Consider the following 21529-nt stretch of genomic DNA (forward strand, 5'->3'; position numbering starts at 1 on the left):
CCAACGAAAAAAATCAATAAAAAATAGTCAATAATAATTCTTCATGCCCAATCTAAATTTGTATTAGTGTTTGAACACTTACACTAAATCTGTGTCCAATTCAACACTTTCTCAATAAATGTCTTTCATTTCAGTGATCTCTCAATTAAAATAAAGCATAAAGACCACTGATCTGCCCAAGAACCTTCCTGACTGTTAGGAGAAGAAGAGATGGACAAGGATATTAAAACAAGGGCAAAGCTTAGAATCGATCAAGGAGCACAGTGAAATCCATTATAACAAAGTGGAAAAAATATAAAGCACATCCCAGACTCTACCAAGGTCAGGTCAAACTGAGTGCCTGGGCAAGAAGGGCAATGGTCTGAGATGTTTTCTCAGGGTTACAGTGCTCACTGGCTTAAATAAAAGAAAGTGACCACAGCAATATCATCCAGCCTCTATGGGAGAGTGGCGAGAAGAAAGCCACTCCTGATAATCTTGCTGTGTGATTAGCACAAATGTTGAGCCATTTGGTCTAAAACTAAAGCATAATATTTGTTGTACTAAATCTAATCCAACACCCAGGAAATTCCCCAGCATTCCTAAGAACATCATCAAAAAGGTTGGATGCATTAGCAGCGTCTCAGCAGGAGGATGTAGAAAGCTGATTGCCATGACAGGCAACATGGATGAAGCCAAATACATGATTCCTTTTTGAGAAAGATCTGGTTCCAGTCAGATATCTGCATTGATGCTGAAAATTCAGCTCAATCAGCCAAATCAAGAAAATCAATCAAAGCACAGCACAAAAACTATAAATGAGTGATCTAAAAACAACAGAAGCTTTGTTTTTAAAAGACTGTTGAAAACATGAGACCTGAAAATTTCTGCTCACAATCATTCTTCATATAATTGGACAGAGCTGGTGGTTAATGGGAAATGCAGGTGGTCACTGATGAATGGGGAAAAAAAAAATAAAAAAATAAAAAAAATGCAATTCTGAAAAGTTTTTATAAAATTCATGCTTGAAACTCTGAGGGGATGAATGATGAATATTTAATAATAAAAAAAAAATAATAATACAAATTTAAGGACACCTAAACAAGCAGAAAAATGGCACTGATCAGATTAACATACACATCCTCATCTGGGGTAAATACTTTCTGGAGGCACTGAATATATTGGTCATAAACATTTTTTATAGATTTTGGGTGGAGAAAAAAACAAACTACTCAGTAGTGTACTTGGCGCTGTGTTGTTTAGGTAGCTGTGCAGTTTTATGTAGCACCATGATCCTCAAGGAATACTGTTTCATTTCCCTGTGCACTGTACCAGCTGTAAACACGAATCACAATAAAAGCTTATTGACAAAATGCAGAAAACAAAAGAAATGACCTTAAAAAGATGAAATAATCCTACAATAAATAGTCAAACTAACATTTAACAAACAAATAATGTCAATAAAGCTGAAAAAGTGGTTACATTTCTGTGTGTTTTCTGTTAATGGTTTTATAGCCATGTGTATGTTCAAGGTTGTGTAGACTAGCTGACAAACCCATTTGCTTTGTGAATGTTGATGGTCCTCTAGTCACGCATTCTAAATTTAGATTTGAATTTAATCACTTTCTGAGCTTTACCTTTTTCTTAACACTGAGAAAGTGATTAAATTTAGATTTTAGATGATGCACGCTCTTGCACAGGTCAGCAAGGAAATGAAAAAGTTCAAACACTCTGAGCAGCAACACCTTCCAATTTTGAAAATGTCAGCCTTGTGGACATTAAACAACCGATCTGTTAAAGGATGATACTGAAAATGTGTCATTATACTGCAGCACCACCTAAAACCCCACCCTCCAGCTGAGTTGTCAGGATTGCCGGCAAACAGTTCCTGAATACACAGCTGATAATATTACGCCCTTCCTTACTTTCCTGAAATGCTGGCACTATGACAATTAAATCTTTTAGGGCAATATTTTTTAGGGTAAGTTGCCAGGAAGGCAGGGGAAAAAACAATAGTTAACAAACCTGGTAAAAACAAACTAAACAAAATACAAGTAGATTAACTTTACTTTTAATGGAACAACTTGACTTCCATTCTGGCAGACAGGACCTGACTGTAGTTATAGAATAGAATAGAATAGAATGGGGGGAATAGAAGCCTTTATTATCACCACATATACATTACAGCACAGTGGAATTCTTTTCTTCACATACCCCAACTGAGGAGGTTGGGGTCAGAGTGCAGGGGCAGCTATGATACTGTACAGCGCCCCTGGAGCAGGGAGGTTTGAGGGCTTTGCTCAAGGGCCCAGCAGTGGCAGCTTGGCTGTGCTGGGCCTTGAACCCTGATCCTCCGATCAACAACCCAGAGCCTTAACCAGTTGCCTGAGATTATTCACTGATATGGAGAATTCACTTTGTTCCTGCAATAGCTCCTGTTTGTTTTTCTTCATGCTGCATTTAACAGACAAAAAAATCACAGTCACTTAAAATGTCTGTGGTGTAGTATGTTTTTAATCTCTTGAAAACACGGACACGTCATTCCAACAGCCGCTCCTAAAGGAGATTAATCACATGGAAACAAGTGCATGATGGATTACGCCTCCAAGTAAAAAAAAAAGAAAAATTAATCGCTTTTCTCTCTCTGTGAAGTGAGATTCAGAACATCCTAACAATGGAAGTGCTTTAACTCTCCATAGGAGTCATTAAAAATATGCATGATCCAAGTCATTGCCCAACTGCAGTGTAAAATCTTTAACAAACTCATCACAACCTAATGGAAAAGAGAAGATGGTAATGGGTACATCTATAAGCTTGGAAAAGGCAGCACGGTGTGGCATTGCACACATGCTCGAATAATGACTGGATGAGTTGCTCTATAGTGTGCACCAGTGCCTATCTTATATGGTTTTCATCTAATCAGAAGAAAAAGAAAATCTATAAATGAGCAAGCGCTGAAAATAAATGGTGTGTGATTGCAGTACTGCAGGGAATGATGGAAATGAATGGGTTTGGTTTACAGTCTGACAAGAAAAAGCTTTCTTGTACTAAAAAGAAATGTCCAGGTAATAACAGGCTTTAATTTTTGAGATTCTTTTCAAACTAGACAGAAGTCATAGAACAATGGTTGTATCTGTGCAGAGATAAAATAAAGGTCCAAAAAAGATGATTTTATTTGTGTAAACAAGATGTAGATGTAGATCCCAAAAGAACCAGGAGTTAACTTTGGTTAAAAAACAAAAAAAAAACACAACAACAACAAAAAAACAACAACACAAAAACAAGAAAAAAAACTTCAACCCAGAATCAAAACTTCAATGACTATAGTACAGTATAAAATCATCTGTAATAAGAGTGAGGACATTCAGTATAAAGCTCACATTGTGAATAAGTGTCCAGATCTGATTTTTTTTATGATTATAGCAGCAGCTCAGCACAAACCTACACTATCCAGGTGAGTTCATTCACTTGAGACTAAGGACTTCAAGACAATCCATTACAACCTTATCCAAATTTAGATATACAGATTTTTATCCTTTTTTTTGTAAAGCTGCTCTGTATCAATCATTAACAATGTTCATTTTGAAAAGTGCAGAGTAAACAAAATCTCAACTGAATGAAAGAAAGGCAAAAGTGGAAAGCAGAAACACCGCCTCATAGCAGAAACACCGCCTCATAGCAGAAACACCGCCTCATAGCAGAAACACCGCATCATAGCAGAAACACCGCATCATAGCAGAAACACCGCATCATAGCAGAAACACCGCATCATAGCAGAAACACTGCATCAGGACTTTCATAAAAGCCGAAACAGACTAGAGATGAAATGATTTTTCCCAAATCAAATTAATCTTTTTTTTTTTGCACAATTTTATGCACAAGCACTTGGTATTATATTTCAGCTGCAGAAATTTGCCCAAGATTTTTTTGTCATCACTAAATGCAACTATAATCAAAACTCCTCAGCACATTATCACTTTATCGCAGAATATAATGCATGAAAAGTTCCTTTTTTGTAGACAGACTTCTACTTATTTACTTTCTTTGCAGAAATGTAGGTTTTCATTTTTCATTTCGTTTCCTCCAGTGAAGGACAAAGTCTGGATTAAACACCTAATTAAATGGTCCTCTTTATTGATGGACAGCTCATCCTGACCTCTCACTAGATTAGACCACATGGGTTAAATAACCTTGTAAACCACCTCTAAGAGGTCGAGCACATCCTTTCTGATCCTCTAGATTTTAATATAAAAATTCATGCTTTATTAAATATCCACCTGCAGGATGTAAAGGCAGTTTCTTTTAAAATGAATTGCTTGTCAGAAAAATGGGTTTATTAACCAATGGAACTGAAAATCATTGCTAAAATTGGTAAGGACTCTTGGGTAAAAGTAACATCACCATACATAAAACATTCCACCAAACCCAGCGGTGAGATCCAAATCTCATCATCACTCAGAGCTAAACGAGTTCTCATCACCCTCTCTGACCTACTGCCAATCATTCTGTCTGTTATAACTGCATGTGAAAAGCCTTGCTTTGTCACTGGACTTTTAACAAACAACACGCAATAAAGGTGTTTCTCTGTCAGGTCTAGGTCATGTGCCCTGATTTTACCACCCAACTGAATGAAGAGCATGTGAGCTGCATGATCATTACAGTCTATTCTAGAAAATCACTAGTGGTATGTAATTAGCACAAGTCATGGAAGAACAATGCATTTTATAGCATTTTTTCCCTGCTCATGAATTGTTATTTTCTATAAGTTATTTAAATCAATCAGTAATACAGCCTAGAAATAAAAGAAAACAAGCAACAAAAGCAAAAACCCCAAACCCCAGCTCTTTAATATAAATATAAACGTCATCAGATTAATTTTTTTAGATAAAAAGTTTTATTATCAAATATCTTATTATCAAAAAATCTATTCTCTCTTTCAGCTGACATCAGATTTGTGACTATTTTTGCTGCTGCTAATAGTTAACTATATAAATGTCTAATGGTAGCTAGTGTCAACATATATTGAAACTACATTTCCTTACTATTGATCAAATTCGCCTTTTATTATATAGAAATATTAAAATCGAAATAAGAGATAAGATAGGGGAAGAGAGCATGGCTTTGGATGACATCCATGAACAAATCACATTCATGTTTCCAACTATTTTATCAATTTATTTGTAAATTTAGCCTAATGCTGTAATGATAGTTATAATTAAACAGGCTTAATTCTTTTTTTTTCCATTATGATTCTGTATTATCATTGACTTTTTTATTTAATAAAAGGGCATCATGGTTGTTAGCTGGATCCATTTTGGTTTCATAGAAAGCACTCTATACTGCAGAGGACAGATCCACATGGACAGCCTACAGATAAATGTGATTACTGTGGATTGCACCACTTAGCAATTGCAGTCCAAAGTCATCTTCATGGTTTCTATTATAGCTTTAGGACTGCAATTGCCCTGAACAGTTCAGCACTCATGTCTCCATCAGTGAACAGTTGCTAACTTCTACAAGATAGACTTCATGTTATAACTAAAAAGAATGGTAACATAAATCACACTTTTGACCATTATAAAAGGAAAATGATATTGAATCAGACTAGCTGGTGTCCCCCAAATGAAATGTTCCCTTTTGAATCTGGTTCCTCTTGAAGTTTTCCTGGCCACAATTGCTTCAAACTTGCTAATTAGATACAAATTTAAATTGATATATTTTAAAAGCTGTTCATTTCAATGTTCATCACTAAAAGTGCTAAACAAATAAAATTATCATCACGTTTGCCCTACTGTAAAATGTTTCTTCAATGAGGATGAACAAAGTATGTATGGACTAAATCAGTGACCACTAAAAGATGTGGAATTAACAATAATTAAATGTTCTTAATGTAATAGACAATATATTAATTCCCCTTCATTAACTGAAACCACCCATATATCTTCCCAAGGTAAAAGTGAAGAAATTTATCATTACTATGAAAAGCTATTAATCAATCAATTTTTCCAAATCTCCTGCTGACATGAATACATTTTTGTGTGAGAACACATGATGTCAGCATAATTCCTACTCAGGAAGGAAATTAGAAAAGAATCCCTTTTTTTTTTCTCTGTGTGTTGCCACTGGATGCTTGAATTTCCTCAGGGAAGGAAACAAGGGAGGGATGGATAGATGGACGGACGGACGGACGAAAAGAAGGAAGGAAGTATGTATGTATGTATGTGGGTAGTTGACGTGACATAGCTTTTTCACTGTCACAGGAGATAAAACATAATTTATAATACTGTAAATGGTTAAACATTTTCTTGTTTTATATGAATTTGTTGTTTTAATACCCAAGTTATTGTCAAGTAAATCTCAAAATTGTCCTATGGTGTGACGGTAGACAACATTATTTCATAAATATTACATTTTATAAATAAAGAAAATAATGTTTAAAAATCTTAATGAACACTCCTGGCATAATTGTGCAAGTGTCTATTTCACTAAGTGGCCATCACTTTTCATATACATACATTTCTAAAAGTGTAGGAATTTCATAAAGTTTGTCACAGAAAAAAATGTCCTTTGGTGTTATGCAAAAACCTAATTTTAAATTTGGGCAATATCATGGACAACTACATTTAATTGAAAGACCCCACTCAAGGTCATGTGACTGAAGACCCCCATGAAGGCCATGAGAAGTGCACATGGTAAGTATTTCTCTCAGAATTGTTTAAATATTTAACTATGTTTTAAGACCACTGAAGTTGTTAAGTTTTTTCCTTTGGTGTGACACACCACAGGGAAAAGTTTGTCAACTTCATCTATTCATGGTGAAAATGATTCTAATTAGTACTTTCATGTAAAATAAATATCACTTTAAGAAAATAATGTTTTAATAATGTGAACAATTCTGTCTCAAGTATTTATTTTATGTTATTTAATATAATTTCTTAGTACTTTTTAAATGTCACACCATAGGACACATTTACAGTATTGTTGAGTGAAAAAGTGAAAAAATATGTGAAGTCATTGACAAAATGAGTGACCAGTACTATTTTCTGAAACGGCAGTTTTCATACTCCACAAATATATGTATTTTTTCTTAAAAAAGTTATGCTTTCCAAAAAAATTACTTTTTCTTGGTCATTTGTCAACTACCCATGTACAGTATGTATGTATGTATGTATGTATGTATGTATCTATCTATCTATCTATCTATCTATCTATCTATCTATCTATATTTTGTCACATATATAACAGCAAAGTGAAATTCTTTCTTCACATATCCCAACTTTGGAGGTTGGGGCCAGAGCACAGGGCCAGTGAGGGTTAAGGTCTTGCTCAAGGGCCCAACAGTAGCAGCAGTAGCAAGGCTTGACAACGGCTTGACAAATGTGGCTAAATGAAGCAAATTCCTGGAGCATGTATTTGGTGATCACAGGAACATGATACATGTGGACTAGCCATTAAAAGAGTTTCAGGTTTGTTTAAAATATTCCTCCATGCAGTAAACAAGCCAGCTTTACAAATAATACAAAATTACAAAGTGTCAAGATGCAACACATGCTGGCATCTAACTTTCCTACATGAAAGAATACGCAGTAGATGCTATTTAAAATATCCAGTAAACTCTGTGAATGGAATTTGCTTGAAGAAAACCTCTCAAATTCCAAATTCAGTGTATTAAAGCAAATGTTTCTGGTAAATTGCTTTTAATTGCTATGCGTATTGACATAGGACAAGGTATCACAAGCAAGTGCTCCATGTAATTTCTAAAATTAACTATAAAAAAAATGGTTTATTTTTTTAAAGGATATTCTGACTGCTGTCTAATTCAATAGACTATTACATGTATTATACTAGCAGTAACACAGAGTCTAAAACTCATCTCTAATTATAGATGAATGGTGTGTTAATAAGACCAAAGTGCTGACATCTAAAATAGTGAACTGGCTTTAGGCTAACTTTTCTAAACCACAACACCCTGAGGGAATTCTCACTCCAAGGATGATAAATTACATTATTAGAATGTTAATTACGCTTGGCACAAATAACAGAATTCCCGTCTTTAAAGCAATAAACATCGGCTTCAGTTCCTAAAGAACGCGAGAATGATAAACAGTATTCACAGTAACAGTTCTACAATGGAAATTAATGCATGTAACACAGATAACAGTTGTTTGTTAGAAACAGGCTTGTGAGTACAGCTCTAATTCTGCACAAAAATATAATTTGCATTGTATCATTTGCAGGTCTATTATTTTCATGTTTGCAACATTCTTTTTATCAAGCAAAGCCCTCAGTATATGTAACAAAATCTTAAACAAGACAGAAGTGATGAAGTGAGAGACTAAGGACAAGTTTGTTTTTAATAAAGACATACTGTAAGCAAGCTGTGGAAGGTGTGAAAAAACATAGTTTGGGCTACATCAACAAGATGTACACAAAGCTCCCCAACTCATGACCATTAATGTTTGAGCATATTAAACTAATAATATAATAATAAGAAGAAGAAATTTTAGTTCAGTTTATAACAGCAGCGTGAATGTGTGTTTCTATTTGCTTTTCAAACTGACTGTTAACACTTCTTAAATTATAATGGTTATTATTATTACTGTAAGAACATAACTGTTTATGTACAATAAAACACAATCGGAAAAAAGTTCTAGAACTGATGAGACAAATAATCTGTTGGTAAGATCTGGTCATCATCATGCAATGCTTTTATATATAATCTGCCTTCACCACCATGTCTGACAGTAAATAAATATATAATCTACTGACAATATAGAATATGTTGCTGCTCCCTGTTCTGGGTCACCACAGCAGGTCACATGGTCCGCAAATTAGATTTGGCGCAGTTTTTACGCTACACGGCCTTCCTGGCTCAACCCTCTTTTTTTTTTTTAATATGGGCTTGGGACTGGTACTGAGAATTGACTCATCATATAATAAAATATAATTACCAGCATCGTTTAATGTAATATAATATAATTAGATATCATAATTATTATAATAATACTCAATACATAAACTGTCCAGCATGGTGGAGAAGGTGGATTATTTGGGCTTGATTACAGCTACAGAAAAACTAAACTAGAAGTCAGTGAGATAACAATGACCACAACTTTCAACTAGAATATTCTTGAGACAAATCTGAGGCCATCCGTTCAGCGGCTTAAGCTGGGCCAAACTGGGTCATGCAAAAGGACAGTGATCCTATCACGGCGTCACATTGGCCAAGTCAAATCCAGGAAGGACCTTAAGGAAGCTGTGCATAAACAACTACAATCAAACATCATAGTAATATTGTAGAGTGGACCAAAATTTCAATTCAATTCAATTCAAGTTTATTTGTATAGCGCTTTTTACAATAGACATTGTCTCAAAATTTCTTAAAAATGAAGAGAGAAATGAATAAACTTCTAGAGAAAATACCTAATTCAAGTTACTGTTGTAAAGGTAGTTGTATGTGGTACTGAATTATAGGCTGCACTTATTTTTCTCAGTGTTGTATAAAGTACTAGAAAGCAATACTTGAGTAAAAGTACAAGTATCGTACTAAAAAAAAGACTTTGGTAGAAGTGAAAGTCACCTTTTAGAATATTACTCAAGTAAAAGTCTTAAAGTATCTGATATTTACTGTACTTAAGTATCAAAAGTCATTTTCTGATATTTAATGTACTTAAGTATTTGAAGTAAAAGTAAAATTTCAGTGATTTTCGGTAGGTATAAGATCAGGGACGGTTCTAGGGTTTCATCTTTAGGAGTTTTTAAAACAAGAAGAGTTTTATATTATATATTATATGACTACATAGTAAGCCAAAAGTTATGGTATTATTAAATGACAAAAGTAGACACTAAAATGTTATGCATGATGTAATGATGCCAGTCTTGAATCAGATCAGTTCATGTATGTGTGCATTCTCTACAAACACTGTGTCCAATGAATGCAGTCATTAATAAACAAATATTCACAAGACAAAGACCAAATGAATAAATGTTATATTTATTTAGTATTGTATGGATTGTTTGCATTAATATTTTGCTTGTGCTACAACTCTAGTAATAAGAATAGTGACATTTCACTGCTTTTGGTTGCCGTATTTGCGGCTTTCCCCGATTAAAGTTATACTGTAGATAACCACCTCCAGCTCTGACTGCGCATGCATGCTGCGCGTACCAGTGCTTCTCCGTAGAGCGTGCAGAGCTGCGTAATACAATCTAGCAGCAGTGATTCGCCAAACCTCCCTTATTGCAGTCGCACACATATCTTCTGATTTTATTTTGTAGTAACGAGTAACGAAGATGCTTAGTAGAAATATAACTGAGTAAAAGTATACATTTTATCTAGGAAATGAAGTGGAGTAAAAGTGAAAGTTGACAAATTTAAATAGCGAAGTAAAGTACAGATACGTGACATTTTTACTTAAGTACAGTAACGAAGTATTTGTACTCTGTTACATTACAACACTGATTTTTCTCTACCTTATTGCTTTCCTTTTGAGGAATAAAATAACAAATAACTATATACGTTACAATCCTTCACGCCCTCTGAGATCACTAAACTCAGGACTCCTGGTAGATCCCAGAATATCAAAGCCTACTTAAGGTGGTAGGGCTTTGGAATAGCCTTCCTGATGGTGTTCGGGGCTCAGACACACTTTTTCAGTTTAATTGTAGATTAAAAACCTCTCTCTTTAGTCAAGCATAAACATACTGTAATACATCCCATAATCTTATGCTCTAGTACATCCGATCAAATGCACATTATCATCTAGTGCTTGCTGATGAACAGAAGCTACACTAATTTCTCACCAGTAGAAATTGTACCAGCTCCAGTTGTGTTCTGTGCTATGAAGATTTGGGACCTTCATTGAGAAGAGTCCAACCATGTGAGGATCCTGAGACATCTAGAGATGTACTGTACCAGCTCCAGTTGGACTCTGCTTCATAAAGTATTTGAACACACTAGGAGATGCCAACAACATGTGGTCTTTGAGGACAACAACCTCTTCATCCATACAACGATAATCGGACTGTATATTTATAATCACACACTCCAGTGTCACCCAAATGAGGATGAGGTTCCCATTTGAGTCTGGTTCCTCTCAAGGTTTCCTCTCGAGAGTTTTTCCTCAGTCACCTTGTTCATTGTGGATAAATGCAAATACATTTAAATATGTCTAATATTAATTTTGAACTTTTGTATCATATTAATCTTTATATAATAAACTTTTTGTTATAGGTTTCTTATATTCTGAAAAAGCTGCTTTAAGACAATGTTAAAAGTGCTATACAAATAAATTTGAACTGAAAAATTTCATTAAAGACTGAAATCTGTTTTTGTTGTTGTTTTGTTTTATGCACCTATAAAGAACAACTGAAAAATGTGTACTTTCTTTTGCCAAGGCAGTATGTCCTTTATCTACACATTTTTTGATTTATTATATTTTATATATATATTTATTATATTTTATATATGTTGTAAAGTCTAATAAACAAAAAAAGCTCAATGTATCTCACACACATCATTATATATATATATATATATGCCATGTACAGAGTCATGAAGAGAGCTTTTAAAATCACTCTGTTCTGGTTTGACAAAAGCCCTGCATGCCCATTCTCTCTCTTTATATTAACATTATAATCCAGCACATCAAAGGTTATACACATTACACACACACACACGGAAAATATATGACAGGTGCCATTTATTTCTCTGCACTCTTACTCTCTCACATAATTATCCATCACAATGTAATTCAAAAATGCCTCTTCCAACAGTGCTTTTGGCAGTGAGCTCAACTTGAAAGCAAAATATAAGGCAACCTTATTGCAATGCTGCTAAAGAAAATAAGGATGCTGAAAAAGGCACCCATGGGATCATTAGATGAGCTGCTGGAGGTCTTAGCAGTGCACGTTAAACGCATAGTTGCGGCACTTTTATTTAATAGGATCTATTGCTTTTGATCTTTGCACAGCCAGGGTGTATACTCCGAAGAAACATGACAACTGAACTTTGGAGAGGAAAAGGGGAAAGAAAAAAACAACACAATTACGTGTAAGGAGCACATCTCAGTTTCAGTCAGAATCCAGTGCAAGTCAGTCAAGCATGGAGCTGGAAATGTAATTTACTGAAAAGATGAAAAGAGATTGTATGGGCTTCCCCTGAGTGGTGTTTTTACCTTAACCTGATATAAACCTAGCTGTGGCACAGCAACATTTTTATACACTGCACATAGAAAACTGTAGATGCGGTGGCTTTCAATTCCTTTCCTCAGATTTGTCTGAGGATCACCATTACTAAACCAGTGTACCATAAAAGAGAAAGAGGAACAATAACAAGGTAGTTTGGGGTCACATAATCCCCCAGTCTAATAAGGTAGAATACCGCAACATGGTACAATTATATTTGACAGAGAGATCACAAATCGCATGCTGATGTAGTGAAGAGCAGATTTTAATGGGTTTTTTTACTATGTGGAAATTTTATGTTTGAGAATTACTCTGTTTATTGTTTATTAACTTTATTTCTGTGAGGCTGGCAAGCCATATAAAGACAAACTGAATAAAACTTAATTCACCCGCAGTATTAAAATATTTCTATCTGGAAATTTGGCTAAGAATAAATTTAACACATAAATGTCATCACTGGGAGTTAGTTGTGTCCCCAGTTGTGGTGTTTTCTTGTGCTGTTCTTGATGTAATATTAAAAAAAAAGTTTTATAATCCAAGATGAATATGCAACACAGGTGGCCTTGGACAATCCATGTTCTCTTTACATACTGACAAAAGAACAGTTTTCCCCTCTAGAAAAGTTTCACTGGAAATGCTTTAATGTGTTTAATGAACAGACTCGTAGCTAAGAGACCAATGGTGTTCTGTGTGCACCACAGTTCAGCACACACAGCCTGAGACACAACTGCAGCAAACAAAACAATTGTGAAACACTTCTATATTAAAAAAAACAACAACAAAAAAACATACCTTTGTAGAATTTACAAGATGTGTACTTTTTTTTTTTTTTTTTTTTTTTTAAACATGAGTGAAAATGCAAAACAAGGTTATTTTATTTCTTATATGACTCAAGATAATATGCAAGGCATAACAGAATGGAACAATTAAACAAAACATAACAAAAAAGAAAATAAGGAAATAATCCCTGTTCAAATGTTTGCATACATTTATTTCTTAATATTGTGTCCCCTTTAGCATCAATGATGGCATACAGTCTTTAGTAATAATTGTCTTCAATTCTCTCAGGTGGTATAGCTACCCATTCTTCTTGGGAAAATGTAAATATTTTGGTTGTTTGCACAAACTGCCCCAAAGTGACTCAATCATATTGATGTCAGGCGACTGCGATGGCTACTCCAGAACCTTCACCTTTTTCTGCTGTAGCAATTGGAGGGTCAACCTTGCATTGTTCTTTGGATCATCGTCATGTTGGAACATCCAAAATCATCCCATGCTGTAGAAAGCAACTTTGCCAGTATTTTCTGATAACATGCTGCATGCATCTTGCCGTCAATTTTTATTTACTTTCCTGTGCCACTGAAGCTCACAAGGGGCCCAAAATATCCACCACCTTGCTTTACAGTGGGGATGGTGTACGTTTAGCCTTAGGCCCTGTTGACTCCTCTCCAAACATAGTGTTTATGGTTGTGACTATAAAGTTACATTTTGGTCTCATCACTATAAATGACTCCAGAAGCTGACTAGGTGCTGTCTGGCGTACTGAAGTCGGGACTTCTTGAAACAACACTTTTTTTCCAGAGCAGCCTGTATTTCTCCCAAAGATTTTTGTGGGTTCTTCTTTGCGTCCTGAGCAATAATTCTTGCAGTAGTAGGTGAAATTTTTCTTGGTCTACTTGACTGTGGCTTCTTATTTTCCACCTTTTTATTTAAACAATACTGACAATGCTGTTAAGATATCTTTTTATCCTTTTCCTGCTTTATAAAGATCAACTACATTATTACACAGATCCACTGGCAGTTCTTTTGTCTTTACCATGATGCAGTATCCAGCCAAGTTAGTGCTTCGCCTCATGAGCTAAGAAACTCACTATTTATACACAGACACTAATTACAATAAGTCACAGGTGTGGAAACTTTTGATCGGGGTTGTTTAGGTGATTAAGTTTTAAAATGCAGGGACCACTATCCTTACACAAGAGTCATATTTTCCAAATAAAGGTTAATTATTTACACAACTCTATAACCACCATTTGCATAAAAAATAAATGCAATCTTAGAACTGATAAGCGTATTTGAGTTTTTATTGTTAAAAAAAATTATAAATAAATAAAAATCAAGGGAGTGTTACAATATTGAAATTTTGGTCCTAATTGTTATTATTTATGAATATTTTAGACCTTGATAATTAAATATACATTTTTAAAAATCCTATTCAGTTTAATAAGATGGAAGCTAGGACTAATAGTGTATAGTGCTGATGAATAGATTGAGCTGGGCTTTGCATTTTCTTTGAAATATCCTGCTTTCAGAGCCTGTTATTGGTGTTAATAATTTTTTAAATTCTCTTTTTTTTTTACTGAATAGCTTCTAATCATATCCATTTAAAAGGTTCACTATAATACTTCAGTGGCTCAGGTCAGGTGTGAGAGACTCTGATGTTACTCTCAACTACATCTTCAGAGTAGTGTCTCAAATGATAAAGTTCATTCCAAAGAATTCAGCTCGGATACACCAGCAATGCAGCACTCATAATTCACTGCTTCAACACTGCATGCTGTTGCATTTAAACAAACACAACATAGTGTTACTTCAGTAGCCCATCCAGGCTCAGAGTGGGCTGGCAGCTTGCTGTGGTTGCTGTGGTCAGCACAAGGCTGAGAGCTGACGTGGCAAAGCACACAAGCAAAGAAAACTAGCGATCTGCTCCACCACAACATCCCTCTCTCTTCTAGCACATCACAGAAAGCCAACACACAAAATGAAACACAAACTGCCTGACCTGGTGAACAGGTGCAATAACAATGAAACTGTGGAAGGCAAGTAGAAATGTAGAAATGCTCACAAGCATGATTTTACTGAATTTGGCAGAAAAATAGAAAAACCTTTTTTTCCCCTCTCTACCATGCATGTTCAAAAAAAAAACAGCTATTGTCAAAGGCAGTCTTTACAACACAGGATGTCTGAACCAATCAATACAAATATCAGTCAGAGATTCAAAAATGCCTCCTGCTCAATGTGATAAGTAAAGGATAAAACACAACGGGGCGTGAGCTCGATGTGAGCTGAATGTGCATGAGCCTGGGGGAAGGGAGCGGCTTCCAGGAAGCATCTTAATACTGAAGAGTTCAAAACACCTGTGCAAATCAGTCCAGGTTCCCATGCTGGTTAGCTCAGCTTTCATTGTTTGGGGAGAAAACCACTAGTCTTTTAGCGTATTTCTGATTGACTCATTACAAGCATGTGCTGATGTTCCCTACAAAAAATGTTTAACAGTCAGCAGAACTGGAAATGAAATAATTTGTGATGACCTATACTACATGTTGTAGCTAAGTAATGTCATTATAAAGTCACACAAACCTAATGGCTGTGAGCGAATATTAATCAACCCATTCTGACCAATCAGATTAGAGATTCAACACTGCTGTCGTATCAATATGACAATTTTGTTGTTTAAGTGTTGTCACCAAACAAAAACACTGATCTCAATTCTCAAAAAGTGTATGTGCAAAATAGCTTTTATTAATCAAAAATATCCAATAGCACCTTTGTCCACTTATTCTACAGATTATGTTATACACTATTGTGTGTGTAAATACTGTAACAGGAAAACAATAACAATGTAAACAAACCATCCAGCGTTGAGTTTTCCTCTTATATTTCTCACACCGAGAAGTGAAAGGTATCCAAGAGTACAGTTGTTTTATTCTCCCTTTCCAATAAGTGTCTGAGGACGTTAGTCAACACAGGCAGGGAGAGACTTACAGGCTGACCCACATGTACTCTGTAGAGTTAAAGGTCAGGAGAGTGAACCCAGATCTTTGCTGCACAACTGTTGTGCCAGTATGCTGAAACCTCATCTGTATCTGGCTACACTGCCACTTGACAAGCCAATTTACAGCAGTGCAACCGGCCAGGAAGATGCCTGCAGCTCGATATACCCTACACGACATATCAACAAATTTCAAAACACATACACCATCTCACATGTGATGCTTAGCTTTTCATTTTAATATTTATTGCCATTTAAATCAGACTGTAATATGAATTTTTGGCCAATATTGTGTAATCAAATACTAGGCAGACAGAATAGATAGCTGTACATAACGAGTTTCATCATGGCATTGAAAAAGCCTCAAAACACCAAAGCTCAAGAAAATCAATACAATTTCATAATCACACAACACTGCATGTGTTGGAGTTTCTGTGTAAAGAGAAGAAGTGCAAGAAGTTAAAATGCAAACTGAGGAGGAGGAGGAGGGTATGGCTGGGAATTAAGTAGCCCTGTAATTCATCTTTATCTTAATGGACCACTGCACACATGGTTTGCTTATACATTTATGTACCATTTCACTCTTTTTCCTCATCTCACACTGCAACCTCAAGTGTCCTGTATGCAGAGAATCATGATTCAAAAATAATAACTGAGCAATAGAGCAGTTGCCTAATGTTAGCACACACCTCCAGGATCGGTTGTTTGATTCCCACCTTTTGCATTTTGTCCCCAGGCATTTCCTCCTTACCTTGTAGTGAGGTTTCCTCTAGATAGTCCAGTTTCCTCCCTAGTCCAAATACATACTTTGCAGACAGAGAGGCATTCTAAATTGTACAAAGCGTGGCTTTTATTGAATGGGATGGGTTAGCACCCCGTCCAGGGCATACCCTGTTACTGTATGTGCACCAAGTTACTTTGCACAATCTACTTTATAATATACTGTACATTACTGTTTGTACTAGGTTGCACATATTGCACTTTATGTGGCTAGGACTTGTATAAGAGCTGCATAAAAACACAGAGATAAGGACTTGTGTCGTTTTATGTAGCACCAGGGTCCTGGAGAAACATGGTTTCATTTCACTGTGTAATGGGTCATCTACATATGGTTGAAATGACAATAAAATCTTATTGACTTGACTTAAAGTCCCCTGGGATTGACTTCAGGCTACCTGAGACCCTGTGAATAATAAGCTCTACAGATGATGGATGGATGGACAGATGGATAAATGCTTAAGACTATCAGAGTATGTTAAAGCAGAATTTATTTCTCCTGGACTTCATTTGGCAAACTCAGTTGCTTCATTAACTGCACTGATATCATCTGAAACTATGAATGTTTAAAGATTCCGATAACAAAAAACATCTATTATGGTTTATTATGAATAAAATAACTCATTACTTACAGAAGTGACTAAGTGCTATTCAAAGCTTAAACCACACACATGGCTAACACTTGGAATGTCGGTTGTTTTCCCCACTCAGCTGTACCTGGTGCAATATGATCCAACTAGACTCATGAAGCTCCAGTACTGAAGGTGGTCATTCATGGGTTAGTTGTTGTTTAATATTCTTATGATATCTTATGTTAATAGGTCACTGGTCATCTGACAAGCAGCTCTGTGAGGATCTTCTGTAATAGTTCACAAAAAAAGACTGTATGACTCACTTAGAGGTCTAATTTGAATAATACCAAACTCCAAGGACTGTTGGGCAATAGATAGACAACTAGTTATATTTTACTTCCATTCAGACCCTTATAGTTTTCGCTGGGAGGAAATGGAATAGCTACACTTGGTGCACTGCTGTGTTAAGATGTGCTGCCTGATGGAGTCTGAGGAAGGAACAAACTTGTACAGAGGGTTGGGCCAAAGCCATCAGCTCAGCATCTGTTCAGCATTGTATTACAGTACAGAGAGAGAATGCACTGTTAGCAGGTGTTGCTGCTCTGGCAATTCAAGTCAGCCATCAAACAGTTTGGCTGTACAGAGCAACAAACAGACCTCCACACACACTTTAGTTATAGATTTCTAAAAGAGCTTCATTTACCTTTACACAAATAAATACAGTATGTATACACACAAACACAGGCACACACCCATATACAGTCTATGATCAAAGACCCCATCATGGCAGAAGAGAAGTGCTCGTGTCTGAACACACATATGTCAAATTGTAGTAAAATATTCTACATAGAACATAAGAGTTAAAGGGTAAGCATTGGATAAAGCATTTTTTTAATTAAATAATCTGCTAAATAAAATTCATTAATCTGCCTTTTTTTCTCCAATGGAAAATAAAGACAACCCACTGCAAATAAGCATCTGTCAAACAGTGGTTTATGAATCAACATTTCTACAAATCAGGATCAAGTACATAAAACCCAGACCTAAAAGTCCTATATCCATAAGCTTAAGTAGTGAGCCATAAATATACCAGGATTAATGGATCTCTCTGCTTCACAGCCACAATAAAGACTTAAACATTCTAAAATGTTGGAAAGAGAGAGTGAAAGAGGGCGGGTTGACCATGGCATTACCGGGATTATCAACATATAATGAAAAAATACAGAGATAAAGCGTTCTATGGGGGAGTTTAGTGACTCTCTAAGGCTGTGCACACAAGTAAATATGCTCATGCAAATGGAAAAGCAGCTCCACAATCCACTGAATGTCATTCTTAATTTATTATCGACAGAACCTGCACTCCCCAGCTTTTACAGACACAATGACCAGTTCTGGACCACAGTTTACAGTTTTTGGGTAGATTAAGATTGGCATTATCATATGCATCTAAATAAAAACCCTTAAAGCACACCAATACAATGTCCATCACAGCAACGTTAAGGGCTAAACCTTCTGCATGCATATTTCCATTCCCACACATCTCACCCCTCAATCTCAGCACTAGACTCACAGCTGGACGCACGTTCATGCACACGATAGCTGTATTTGACTATTTACTCGCAAAACATGTCTGATTTGAGAAATAAACACAAATAGCTTTAAATGATTTCCTATCGGGAGTGTACAGTTATGCTTGGGTCCTTCTTCATTACGCAGTGAAGCTGGTTTAATGGAACAGCTTTGCTTGACACAGTGGATCGATGAGATTTATACTAATACTACTACTAATACTACTACTAATAATAGACTGGGATAGAACTGCATGGGGCTTTACAAAAGTGTTTTTGTTGACTTAGTAGCAGGATTAGTGGCTTAAGCCTGGTGTGTGCGGCTCCTGTGATCACCGCTCCATCCTTTGCCAATGCACTACATTTTTGTTTGTGTTCATAGTGAACCAGTCAACACTTTTCTCCGCTCGTGACAGCGCACTAGCGATAGATCCACAGCGTCAGGTTGTGCTGCACGCCGCTAAACCCAGCAAGCACCGATAGGTTCTCAAAACACACACCCACACACACAAAAGTATGGACTTACTTTTCTTGCATGACATGTTCCTTAATGGAGCTGAGTTGCTGCAGTCTGCAGGTAGCCAGGTGCCGCTGGTGTTGCTCTTTCAGACATGCGTTTTCCTCGCACAGCTCGTTCACTTGGTGCTCGAGTTCCTCAATGCGACCTTTCTGCTTCTCCAGCAACTCCTGCTGGGTCTCGATAATGTTGTTGAGCTCCTTCAGGTACTCGGCCGCCTTGCTGGGGTTTTCCGTCGCGTTCTCCATGTCGCCATGCGCGAGACGCCCGTCCATGGAGACAGGTTTGTGGACGCCGCAGCGCGTTCACGCACAGGCTCCGTCCCAATCCGCCGCGGCGCGCTCTCCCCACTCGCCCATTGTTTACGCCGCTGCTCCCTTATCGCTTCTCCGACTGCACAAGTTGCGCTGCAGCAGCGCGCCGTCCACAGGCTTCTGCGCCACAACAACTACCCTCAGGAAAAGCGCTCCTCCGCTGGAGAAACTCGTTTAACCCTTTAACGGGAGGAACCTTATCAGCCTCCGTGCTTAATATCCACAGCACCATCATTTGGAATCGTTTAAACCGTCCAGTATTTGACTGTGAAACTAGTCAGAAATTACAAATGCAAGGGATTTTAATAAATCAACAAGTGGGATAAAGGCATAAAGGTCATGGGAAATTACGTCACAAGAAGTAATGACCATCATAAGCAAAATGATTCTGAAAATAGAATAATGTAAAGTTTATTTCATAGTATACCACAGATATAGGCGCATCAATGTGGGCATTGTTTTAGCAGCCAAATTGAGTTCAAGGACAATCTCTTATTTATTTCACAGAGAAAGGTTTATATCAGGACCAAATGATGCCCAAGCACTCAAATGCTGGGCAGGAACTCAGGCTTTACTCTCTGACTTTATTAAGCATACTATAAAATGTGTTTTAATGTTGTGTGAGCACAATACACTAACCTTTTTGCTTGTATCATTGATTGATTGACAGGTTGGTTTGTATGTGTGTTTAAGACATAAGGTTTTTGCTCTAATAGTCCATGGTCTTGAATTAATGCAAACTACACTCGTAGAGTGTATTTATTCATCTCCCCCTAGTGGTCAAATGTGAGGTTGAGGTTTTGGGGTTGTAAGATGAGCAAAAGGAATAAAACAAATGAATTTGTATGCTTAATTTCATTTCATTCTGTTGTTTAAGCATTTTTTGCTTTAGCCTATGGTAGTGAAGTCGTAGTTAATTTAAGAATATTGTAATGAATTATCCTTTAGAACAGATCAGAACAAACTATACATCAACCCATTAGTCTGTATCAAGTTCAGTAAAATAATGAATATAAATGCACACCATCAAACTTGTCCTGAATGCGCTACTGTGGACTGAAATTCACATACAGAGAAGATATGCAAACTAGAAGATCCTATAAGCAGCCTGATTTCCCCATAGAGTGAAAATACTCTGATTTCTCCTTTCTGATGCTTGAAACTTTCACAGCATTGTGCAGCTAATGAGGAAAAGGGAGCAGATAATGAGCCTAATTCACACTTTAGTGTGTGTACTTTAACATCTTGGGATCATCTGAGCCCAGGCACACTGACAGTGATGTGGTTGAAGCGGGTCGTCAGATAGCCTTGCTATTCCTGTATTTTTAGAAGCTTTTCTATTCCCTCAATTCATCTTTCATCCATACTTTTTAACTCAAGAACCTAGGACTAGTGTTGCTTTAGGCTTTATTTTTTAATAAGAGCTTTTTTTATTCAAAGCTTTCATGTACAGCATTCTATTGACACTTTCTTCACAAGACCCCAGAGTGATTATATAATCTAAATATACTCACATTGTAAAAACATCCTTAAATATAAAGGATTAAAGAGAACATATTGAGTCATAGCTAATGTTATGAGCTGCACTTATGGAGAAGACTCTTATCTTTGAATATATCAAATTCTGTGAAGTTGAAATTCAGTTGCCTTTCCGGTCTTTTTAAAACCTTCATTCCATTCCACACCATGCTGTTTCAGATGCAGTAAATCAGTGCTGCTTACGAGGAAGCTTTTTTTTTTTTTTTTCAAAAGTATGCTTATTCTCTTAGAAACTCGAGTGCTGATATAATAACAACTCATCTTAAAGGTTCAATTTGATCTTTTTAACTACTTCTTTTTACTAT

The 21529-nt window shown here is 36.3% G+C and overlaps 1 protein-coding gene across 5 annotated transcripts in view; it reads right to left on the reverse strand.

The window, feature by feature from the left end:
• The window catches only part of iqsec1b (IQ motif and Sec7 domain ArfGEF 1b), a 192784-nt gene extending 172890 nt beyond the window's left edge, over positions 1-19894 (reverse strand). For 2 of the 5 annotated variants that reach the window (XM_047809539.1, XM_047809535.1), the window contains exon 1: positions 19381-19894. In XM_047809539.1, coding sequence (XP_047665495.1) covers positions 19381-19646 — 266 coding nt within the window. In that variant the 5' untranslated portion in view covers positions 19647-19894. The remainder of the gene's footprint in view (positions 1-19380) is intronic. The other 3 variants (XM_027143926.2, XM_027143925.2, XM_027143933.2) reach the window with 2 other exon arrangements.
• Between the last annotated feature and the right edge of the window lie 1635 nt (positions 19895-21529).

This window comes from Tachysurus fulvidraco, chromosome 2, assembly GCF_022655615.1.
Source record: "Tachysurus fulvidraco isolate hzauxx_2018 chromosome 2, HZAU_PFXX_2.0, whole genome shotgun sequence".
NCBI classification, from domain to species: domain Eukaryota; kingdom Metazoa; phylum Chordata; class Actinopteri; order Siluriformes; family Bagridae; genus Tachysurus; species Tachysurus fulvidraco.